An 11,717-nucleotide genomic window follows, 5' to 3' on the forward strand; every position below is an offset into this window, starting at 1 on the left:
AAGACTCCGAGCAAAGGATCTTAGTTCCATAAGCGAACCTACATGTCAAAGAAGAATGAAGGAGGAAGAGAGCATCAGTGACCGGACTAGGGAGGGGTCCCAGTGCAGACACTCTGACGCTAAAGTTAGATAAGGAGCTAAAGAACAAATTAAAGGACAGTGGCAATAAACAGTGGATTCTGAGAGCGTAGTGTACCTGCATCTTGAGGAGGAGATCCCTTATATAGTGATGTTTTTCATCTTTGTATGAATATCAATACATTACTAAAAGAAGATCAACCATTTTGACACTTTGCAATCTTTCCTAAATTGGATCCACCATCTCTGAGTTTGTAGGGTGAAAACTTCCAACGTACGGACAACATAGGGAATATTCCCTTGATTTTTTAATAGCAGTTATACAAAACGCCAAAAAGAAATATTAGGCCATTGGACTGAAGAACTATTAATTGTAACACTTCAATAGTGAGCTAGACGAGTCCTATTTGCTGTCCGATCGGACATCGCTCTTGAACGAGTCTGATCAGCTTTCGAAGGTTAGGTACCTTGAGGACTCGGCATCCGGTCGAACAAAGAGCCCAGTAGAGTAGTATGTCTAGAAGATCTGATCAAACCAAGAGGACTCGAGTTCCAATCGAACCACGAGAATTCGGGAGCTACTCGAATAAAAGGTCCGATCGACTGAAGTGCTCGGTCGAACTCTACGATCTTGCTAGTCTTGATTGTTGATTCCTCTTTGACTTTAACCACTACATTAACTAGTTTTCTTGACTTCGAGCTTAACTTCGGAGGCCCCATCTTATTCACCCTATCAACTATAATATTAATATTTTAAATACGACATCACATGTTAGTTATAGAATTTATACAATATTAAAACGATATTGTTTTTTGAAATTCAGTATGACTAGTGTAGTTTTTTTTAATGTAATACTAAAGTAATTGACAGAAGGATTAAAAAAAACTTCAACAAAAAATCTAAAATTAAGTGTATTTTTTTTAAAAAATCTTTAATTTTAAGTACGTCCATTGATTGTCGACACCTTGTTGATATGTCAAAAAATTATTAAGAATTATCTACTATGGTCTTTTCGAAATAAACACAATACTATCAAAAAAAAAAAAATCCTAATATAAACGCGCCCGGAATATGATCAGCGGTAAGTATCTCTTAGATATTCATATGATTTGATTCCTAATTAGATAGGCCCTAGGTCTTCGGTTCCTTCCTCACTGTGGCACAGTGTTACTTGGCAGGTACCCTTGGCCTATTCGATTCCAAACATGCTCGGACGAGTAGCGTGCAAGCTTCCACTCAATCACTTCCGCCAACCAAGCAGCAGCAGATGCTTCATGCTTGGAACCGCGACGACCCCCAACAGATCGTCATCCCAGATCTGCCCTTTGATCTCTAAAAAACTCTCCCTTTTGATCGACGCGACACCGCAGAGTAGGAGGTGGAGGCGGAAGTAGGTAGATAGATGGCTGCCCATCTCGCTGCAGTTTTCCTCTTCTTGCTTCTCTCTGTGGCCTCAGCCGTTGACTTCAACATACCGGCCGTTTTCAACTTCGGCGACTCCAATTCGGACACCGGAGACCTCATCGCTGCCGGCATCGGCGACCCCCTCCTGCCCCCCAACGGGCAGACCTATTTCTCCCGACCTGCCGGCCGATTCTGTGATGGTCGCCTCATAATCGATTTCCTCAGTAATTTCTCTTTCACTCCACTCAATTCCCGCATTGCTGTTATCACATTGCTCCGCGCCTTCGATAATATTGTATTGTCCTTTTTAGGCACAGAGTACAAGCATATGTAGATTTCTCCCTGTTTCCGTGTCAATTCCAGTTCTTTAATATGATCGATTTGCCTTCTAACAATTTGCTTTTATCGATAAAGATCGTTATCAAGACAGATTTCGCGACCGACAAATTACAAAGTGCTCTTTGGAAGAAAAAGCAGCAGATTACTAGGCTGAAGAACTTTTTTTTGCCACTCGGCATTTCAATTTCGGTTGACCTTGCTACTTATTTGCAATTATCAGAAAAGACCTGTGACTTTGACAGTTAAGGGGGTAACAGTATAGGGAATTTAAGATATATCAGCCACTTCGTCAATGAGTTTCATAAAAATTACCAAGTTTATTATCAGGCTAGAGGAGGTTAAACATGAGATAAAAAATGAGAATTCACGAGACAAAATTTTTGGGAATTATATTTTAATGTTGAAATCAGATTTGTTCAGCAGAATAGATTGAAAGCTAGGGTAGTTGTTCTTTGACCTTGTTATTCTATGTCAGGTTACTGACTGCTATATCATTTAATTTATATGGGAAACCATATTGATTTTAAAAAGTGAAAAATCCTTATATGGTTGTCTGCGATAATAGTAGTTTTTGGATTAGAAATCCTCAATATTCTACTTTGTCTTTGCTCTATTATTGTGCCAACACATGGTGTAGGCAGATGGATGTCCATGATATGGTTTACATTCTATTTTTTGTTTGTAAAGTGAATATTTTCTGCTTTTGCTTACTCATTCTTATTACTCCAGTGGAAGCTATGGATATGCCTCTCCTTAATGCATATTTTAATTCCCTTGGTGCACCAAGCTTTCAAAAAGGTTGCAACTTTGCTGCTGCTGGATCCGCTATTCTTCCAGCAACAGCAGCTTCAGTTAGCCCATTTTCCTTTGCAATCCAGATTGCACAATTTTTTCATCTAAAAAATGAAGCTCTTCATATGCTAGGCAAAGGTACATGCATCTATTTCTAAATCATCAGTGCTATGACCAATGAACTTTTAGTGCATTCTCTGTTCGTATCCAAAATACAGTTGATTTTTGTTGATAACCAGGAGCGGGACTGTAGTATATGCATAATTTATTAATTTATAATTTTGTTTTTTTCTTCTTTCTCTTTTCATATTGATCATTGACACTCCTATAATACTGGTGATTTACATTAAACTCATAATAACATCATAGATAAGGAAATTTGGCAGGAAAAAAGGAGTGAAAGTAATGCGTCTTCATCCTGATATTTCGTATCTGGTGAAGCGCTAAATTAATATTAAGAAAGAATAACTTTTAAGAGAATTGTAGGTGCCCTATGTTCACAACTATAATAAATTGTGTAACATTAAGTTGCCAACAAACAATGTACTTTAACTTTTCTTTGACAAACATGTGCTCCTGCATGGGCTACTTGTTAGTTAATGTAACAATTGTCTTGATGAATCTTCTACATGATGAAGATGTTGGAGATAATTTTTCATTTGGCTAAAATGGATCAAGCAATGAACCAGATATAGAAACCCTAATTTCACAAACATATTAAATTGCGTAACATTTAGTTGTGAACAAACAATACGCCTTAACTTTTGTTTGACAAACATATGAGCTGGTACTTGTCAGTTAAGGTATGAATAGTCTTGATAAATTTTATGCATGATGAACAAGATTTTTGAGATAATTTTTCATATGGCTAAAACCGTCGTTGAAATGAATTGGACAAATAATAATTAAAAGTAAAAGATGAGAAAGAAAAGAAAAATCAAAGGTGCATGATATTTATCCCAATAAGAGATACTGCCCATCATTGGTTTGATCTAACATACACCTCCGCATATAACTGAACTTTACCTCTCTATTGGCGGGGACAATGGACAAAGTAGAGAAATAATAGAAGTTGTTCTATCTCATATAAGTAAAAAAAAAAAATCTCTTAAATAAAGGACCTCATCTTGTGGCTAGGATTAGATAATACTCATCCATTTAAGTTAACAATCATTGTTGGATACTATTATCGGTTAATGATACTTGTCCATTGAAGTGAATGGCTAATAATGTTTACAATTATCATTCGGTAATGCTTATCCATTTAAGGGAGTTCAACTGGTATTAGATAAGCTTAACATTTGATAGTACATATTAAATTAAGCTAACTATTTTTTTAAATGTTGCCATATAAACTCAAGTTAATAAAAGAAAATTTTAATTTTGGCTAAAACCTTCAGTAATTTCCACATATTTTGAGTTCCTTTTATTTTATTATCTATTGGATCTTTCTAATTACTCTCAGTTATTCCCGTAGATTCATCATAGCAAGATCATTTATGCTTATTAATATTTAGTACGCATTGCTTTCTGATAAGGACTTTGAGCCATGAAGAATGAAAGGATCTAACTTAGCTTTTTAAACTTTTTCTTTTGGTCTAAAGGTACATGATGACTTTACAAGACTTAAGAAGCTTCATTCCGTTTTTGCCACCTGTTCTTTATCTTATCATTAACGATATCTTTATCAATATCTCCTTATTGAACATTAAGTCTAAGATATCTAATAGTATTTAAATTATGAAATCTCAGTTAGTTATCCGTTTGCTATTCTTTGGGCTTGCTACCATCATATTGGAGTTCAGATCATGCAGAGTTCAGTTCACGCTTTCATCTCTACAAGGAAACTCTTACTAGATCTTGAAGAGTTCAGTCAATGCTTTCATCTGCTTCTCAACAGGAATCTCTATTATAAGCTAACCATACCATAGCAAATTGACTCGCAAAGTTAATAATTATTATCATAATGAAATGTGAATGTTAACTTCAAGAAAGAGAGAGTGCATCATAATCGAGCAACCAATGTAGGCTCTTTCCTTGTATGAGTAACCGAGTAGTAGTGTTGAAAAATAAATCACAATGAATTGACACTGTCCTACTTTAACTCTAATTTGCATTGTAAATGCAAATTATTCTATTATCTAGTATTAGATACTAGATAGTCACCTTCATGATTTCAAGAACACCTAAAGCTGCAAAGACTAACTATAGATATAGCATGGGGACAATCTCAAACTCTCAAAACTTAGGAAGGGGGAAAAACTTAAATTTAAATGAATTTATAATTCATTACCTATGATCCAAAGCCCTTTGCTATGAACCAACAATGACACTAGGTCTAAAATAGGCCTCTATTATCTCTAGAAAAGATTGTTAACTTCTTAAAAAAATTACAAAACAACTTAAAAATCTAAAACTAGGTATTCAAGATTAACCTCATATGCCTTACTCTTCCATCAAGAAATTTTGGTCTTATCGAGTAGGGGAGTGAGATGATTCCTCAAGCCTTAAAATGCCTCATATAAGTGCAAAGGAGACAATCAGGGGTTTCTTTTGGGTAAGATGGTTCTAGAGCTTATCAGATTTTAGCAAATGTGTTGGGAGCCATTCAATGTAGTTCTTCGTGATCCAAGCATCTTTTATATCCAATAATTCTTAATGGACTAGGTATAAGTGTTCCCATGGGAACTTATCACTATCACTGTTCGCGCTTTAATAACCCTCTCAATTTTTTAGTGGTTGACTGCTTTATAGAGGAGGAGCTGGTGCCAAAATTATAGGAACACAATCTTTAAAAAATCAACAAATAAAGAAGAATACTTGAATGCCCCTTGATATATTATATTATGTCCTCTACATTAAAAGTTGGAGTAATGTTTCGCAAGTTAATGATATAAGTTTTAGGACCTTTTTTTTTTTTGTTTTTTTACAATGCATAACCTTTTTTCTTTTAAGAGGTTAGGGAAATGCTCAAGGCAGGTGCATATAAGGATATCGTCTAGGGCATTGTACTCCTTTTGTCAACAATATGCATCCATATATAGTTTATAAAGTGTGCTACTCTTTGGAGTGTTCCCCTAACATTGGGATTATTGTTGAATATTCTTAATAAAGCTCTCATTAGACTGAAAGGGATGGCAAGTGGTAGGTAACAATATTGCAATAACGAAACCAAATTGACTGAGTAATGAACTTTAGACCCATATATAACTCTTACTCACATTATAAGCAAATTTTATAATAGACAAGATAGAATCTTGCATCCTTCATTTTCTCTTATTAGACATTTAAGAAAACTTCCTAAACTATGTTTGGCAACCTTAGTTATCTATTAGTTTGTGGATGAAATATTAAATAGAAATTTAAGTTGGATCCCAAATAACTTCTTCTATGGTCTTTTTAAAATAATTGACAAACTTAGCATTTCTATCTGATAATATTAATGTCCGTAACCCATGCAATCTAACTTCCTTAAAAACACTATATGTGATGACATTTTAGAAAGCCTACCAACAACCATAAGAATGTTGTTATTCATGACCTGATTGGTTTGGACTAGTCATAAAACAAACTTATGCTAAGTTCTTTCCATGGCTCGTAAGAAATCAGTAGTATATGTAGAGACTCATCTTTTGCTTGTTTGCCTTTGTCATTTGGCATGTACAACATTCTGGCACAATTCTAGAACGTCTCGTCTCAAGGATGATTAGTAAAATCTATCAAAACAAGGGCTATGGTGTTATCTTTTCTGAAGTGTCCTGTGAGATCCCCAATGCAACTCCAATAGTAAAAACTACCATAGTGATGTTTGGGGGTACACAAGTGCTTAACCTTGAATAACTAATTTCCCTATCACAAACTTAACTCAATCATAACAATTCCCATCTTAGATGTAAAAATAATCAACCTGAAGTCAAGGCATATAGGATATCGTTCTTAAGGCATTCAAATCAAATTATAATTGATTAACTTGTGTAGGGTGATGCATGCACAGTGGCTACAACTCAACTTGATGCATCTGTGAGTTTGTTATCCTCCCCAGCTTGTTCCTTTAGGACCAAAGTGTACTTTCTGAGGGATTTAACTCACATAGCGTTTTTAGTGATCAATTTCTTTTATGCTAATGAAACTTAGTGTTAGTAGAAATCTAGAATGAATTCATGTGGAAACAACTATACTGCCCCAGGGCTTTAGATATATTATTTCTTAGCTTGTGGGTGGTGAGGGACTGCTTATCAATTTTCAAAATGGTGCTTCAATTTTCCTTGATCATATGGAAAAATAAGAACTGTAATTTCGATCTTACAGGCCAAAAGTTTAAAAAGTATGTACCTCACAAAAACTACTTCAGCCAGGGACTTTACATGTTTGATATAGGCCAAAATGATCTTGCCGGTGCATTCTATTCCAAAACTGAGGATCAAATCCTTGCTTCCATACCCACAATACTGTCAGAATTTGAAAGTGGACTGAAGGTGCCATTCATTTTCTATTTACATCTTGAATTGTTATTTCTCTTTTTTTCCATTTTTAAAATTATTTTTGATATCAAAATAGTCTGCTTTAGAATCTCATTTTTTTAAATTGTATGATAAATATGAGATTTGAAGTCGCAGAAAGTACATTCTCTAATTAACTTGACAGTCGAAATTGATTAAGATTTAATTAGATCACCATTATCTCAGTGCTTTGTAGGAAACAGTCCCCTTTTGTATTTACAGTTCTCTCTTCTTAATGTATTGACACTAACTAGCTTTTTGTTTAAAAACAACAACAACAATAAAAAAAAATTGCTGACACTCTTGTGCTATGATACTGTATTAGATGGTATTAGGATATCCTTATCCTGTATACTTTAGCTTCTATGTGCTTGATCTGAATGATTAATTAGCCAGTGTTAAAATTATTCAGGTGGTATTTGTTCTAGTCTGACATTCTGCTTATGTTTCCAGAAACTATATGACCAAGGTGCCAGGAGATTCTGGATCCACAACACTGGGCCACTGGGATGCTTAACTCAAAACATAGCCCGTTTTGGTAAAGATCCATCAAAGTTGGATGAGACTGGATGTCTGAGATCTCATAACCGAGTCGCCAAGCTCTTCAATTTACAACTTCATGCCCTTTGTACAAAGCTACAAGGTCTTTTTGAAGATGCTAGCCTAACTTATGTTGATGTATTCAGCATCAAACTCAACCTCATAGCAAACTATTCAAAATATGGTAAGAGCATAGTTCAGTTTCATTTAGATTACTTGGGTGGTTGTTTGGTTTGTTGGAATTTGGATTATCCTTTTTTGGATGATTATTGGCTACTAGATGAACCTGAGTTAACTTAGTGCATGATGGCAAATTGTGTTGAAACTATCCATTTTTCCTTGTAAGTATCATGATTTAGAGTTATGTTCAGACCAATCTAATTGGGATATAGTTTATCGCTATGTAAGCAGGGTTAAAATTGATGTACTTGTAGACTTTAGGCATAATTACTTCTATTGAACCTTTAGGCATTGGACTAGTTAAGCCTTGGACTAAACTTTATATTTTATATAATGCTTCCCCCTTAAGTTGGAACATAAATATTTATTATGCCCGACTTGCTAAACAAAAACACAAATCAAATATCAATAAGAGGTTTGGTAAAATATCAACAGATTCTTCTTTAGAAGAAATTAATGGATTACTGATCTTCTTGGAAATAATAAGTTGATCGGATGAAGTGATAATCAACATCAGTTTGTATAATGTGTTAATGAAATACTAGATTATTTCCGATGTTGACAGTTGTTGATTGCCAACAATGCACATTCATTAACTCAGGCAGAACCGAGGTCATCAAATAAAGACTTGATCCACATCATTTTACAAGCTACAGATGTTATTGCCTTATTTTTTGCTTCGAATCCCTATGCCGGGCTACTACACTTAGTTTCTTGTTTTTCCACATGGAATCCTTTGTTTCTTAGTTTGTATTTCCTTCAAATGCCTTGTTTGTGATAGATTTTAATTTGTGTATCTCGTTTATTTCAGGATTTGAGAATTCAATTGCCGCATGCTGTGGATACGGTGGACCACCTTTGAACTATGACAGTCGAATCTCTTGCGGACAAACAAAGGTTTTGAATGGATTCTCACAAACAGCAAAAGCGTGTGATGATGCAACCGCCTACATTATTTGGGACGGCATTCACTATTCTGAAGCTGCAAATCTTCACGTTGCATCTCAAATTCTGACTGGAAAGTACTCAGACCCACCATTTGCAGAGAAGATGCCATTTGCACTCAAACTAAGGTTCTAGTTTCATCATCTACCCTCTCAGTTAAGATCTGCTGTACAGGTTCTTTTCTGAGATAAAAATGCATTCAGTTTTTTTTTCGAAGTTAAAATAAATTGGGTTGACATTTTCTTTTCTTTTTAATTTTTTTTTAAATAACGTCACACAAGTTTAAGCAGTATAATGAACACAGACTTCCATTTCTTAAACTCGCCTCAACTAGCTAGCCCTATAATGAGCAAACCTGATGCGGGACCAGAAGATTCATTTTAGCTTTATTATTATTATTTTTTTGTTGAGTTTGATATTTAGGATATTTTTGATAATTTATGTTTTTTATATTTTTTAAATCTTGAGTTCGTTTATCATATTTTGGAATTTTAGTATATTTAGATTTTTGTTTTCAGAATTTTTTTGTTTGTTTTAAGATATGTAGTCTTTATAAATAATTGTTTGAGTTGATATAAATAAATTTTTGATTAATAAAAATTTATGGTCGCGTCTTTTCTTCTCAAATGTTAAGTATGATTGCCTATCTCTTAACATTATGGGGAATGAACAGTGTTTAGAAGATCACACAATTTCAGTGTTCAGACATAGTGGAGACTAGGTTGGTGAAACTTCGTTGCTATTGCGATCGGTTTCTTCGGGTTGCAGGAGCATGTGAAATGCCCCTACAGGTAGAGTTTGAATCCAATGAATTTTTTGAAGGTCGACTTTTAACTGTATTTAAATTTATCCGAGAATAAGAAAAAATAACAGCGGCAAGTACATAAACATCGTCAAGCTTCACGCCATCCAGATACTGGGGCACTCAGCACAGAAGGTGTTACCAAATAGTTGAGGCCAATAACCTTGAACATTTGATGTCAAAGGGGAAGTCATTGAGGTATCAACAAAACAATAATGAATTAGGTAATATTCATCTTGAGATGGTCAGTCCAGTTCTATAGAAAATTTTTATTAGTATTAGGGTAAATTACGACGGATAATTCAGAAGTCCAATATCATGTGCTTATATGTTTCATTTGGAGAATTTTTTTTTATAAATGTACTAGGATAAGAATAGAACAACGTAAATTCAGCTTCCTAAAGACTCAAAAGAAATAAAACAAAACAACGTCATAGGATAAGAATAGAATATATGCATTTAAAAAATGAGAATTAAGATTTCGATTGGGATTTTGTCATTATTTATAGCTCTACTTGTCAGCCTGGAGCAGTGATCTTTCTTATTCTACTACTTTGTCATCTTAATTGTTGCACATCAAATGCTCTAGGAGAACTGTTCTTATCCAAATCATTTCCATTTTCTAATAAATAGAATAAGCACCATTAATGTGTATACTTCAAACTTGAATCTTATATCTCTTCTTTTCTGTGTCTTCTCATAACCATCAACGTACTTTCTTCATTAACTACAATACAAGAAGAACAAGCCCTCATCAGCACTGCAATCGAACACATTGAAACACCCCAAAACCAACGCTCCTCATAAATGAATCCAAATGTCAAGGAAACTATTGTAATTTTGAATATAAAAAAATTTCCCTGAGTTATAGACATGTGTAATGTTGTAATGATCTTCATTATCTCTGCAGACAGATCAAGTAGTTACATCTATTATGAGCAATAAATCTCTTCAGTCCAATACATTGATTCTTTCCTTGTGTTTCAGTATTTCAATGTGTTGCTAAACTTTAAAAAAGTAGTATGCAGGAAGTCCAAGGTAACTATTGCAACTTTGAATATAAAATAATTTCCTTAAGTTATAGACATGTGTAATGTTTTAATGATCTTCATTATCTCTACAGACTGACCAAGTAGTTAACATCTATTATGAGCAATAAATTTCTTCACTCCAATACATTAATTCTTTGCTTCCTTGTGTTTCACTGTTTCGATGTGTTGCTAAACTTAAAAAAAAAATAGTATGCAGGCTGTTGTACGAACCACTTCCTACTCAAAATTCCATCCCCTCTTATATCTTGAATGATCACGCAGATAATAAAATTTTATAGACTATTCAAATAAAACTCTTATTTAAATCTGTTTAAAGTTACAAGTATACATGGATACTTGTATATGCATATAGATTTAAGTCAGATTTGGATATTCATTTATCATGTTCAGCTAGAATTGCTTGAGAAACTGTTATGACCCTGGGATATATATTGTGTAATAGGATAGTTTACTAGTTGATCGGTGGAATTAATCTTTATATTTTTGATTTTATGACTATGATGATGTATGGTAGTAGGGATAATTTGAGATTCATTGGGATTAGATAACCTCTTAATGTAGGGGATTTGATTTTTTTTTATAAACTCAATAGTAATCTTTATTTTATTATTCCAACTATTTAAATACAATATTCCTTCTCGACGAAGGAAGAAAATAAACACTGAATAAGAAAGATTTTATTCTTACTAAAAATAAAAATACTAGGTTTGATCATACTAAAAATAAAAGATACTTGACTTAAATAAAAATCAATTAACTGAATCAATTCAATTGATATGCATTATTCTTTCTAAATCTATCGTACATGTATCTCGTATATTTAATGGGCTCTAGATTCCTCTTTATTGTATGAGCTTGTCCACGATCCATAACATTACTCCCCCCTAAAAAAAATTATGTTTGTTCGTAAACACGAATGATGGGTAACATTCTATGATAGCTACTTGCGTCTTCTCATGAATCTGCATCGTTTGAGGAGCGCGGTTGCTTATGATCGCATTGAGAAAAATTTCAACATCCTTGACGTGGTCTTGTTCATCAGACTCTTTTAATCCCTCAAGCCAGAAAAAATGTTTGCAACGGTG

General features: G+C 34.0%; 1 protein-coding gene across 1 annotated transcript; it reads left to right on the forward strand.

The window, feature by feature from the left end:
• Positions 1 to 1,246: 1,246 nt before the first annotated feature.
• Positions 1,247 to 9,098, forward strand: LOC121967542 (GDSL esterase/lipase At1g54790-like). The gene is made up of 5 exons (XM_042517841.1): positions 1,247 to 1,707; positions 2,552 to 2,752; positions 6,923 to 7,089; positions 7,567 to 7,837; positions 8,645 to 9,098. Exons 1-5 carry the CDS (start codon positions 1,482 to 1,484, stop codon positions 8,911 to 8,913), a joined length of 1,134 nt encoding a protein of 377 aa, XP_042373775.1. The 5' UTR covers positions 1,247 to 1,481; the 3' UTR covers positions 8,914 to 9,098.
• The last annotated feature ends 2,619 nt before the right edge of the window (positions 9,099 to 11,717 follow it).

Source organism: Zingiber officinale, chromosome 3B (assembly GCF_018446385.1).
Source record: "Zingiber officinale cultivar Zhangliang chromosome 3B, Zo_v1.1, whole genome shotgun sequence".
Lineage (NCBI taxonomy): Eukaryota > Viridiplantae > Streptophyta > Magnoliopsida > Zingiberales > Zingiberaceae > Zingiber > Zingiber officinale.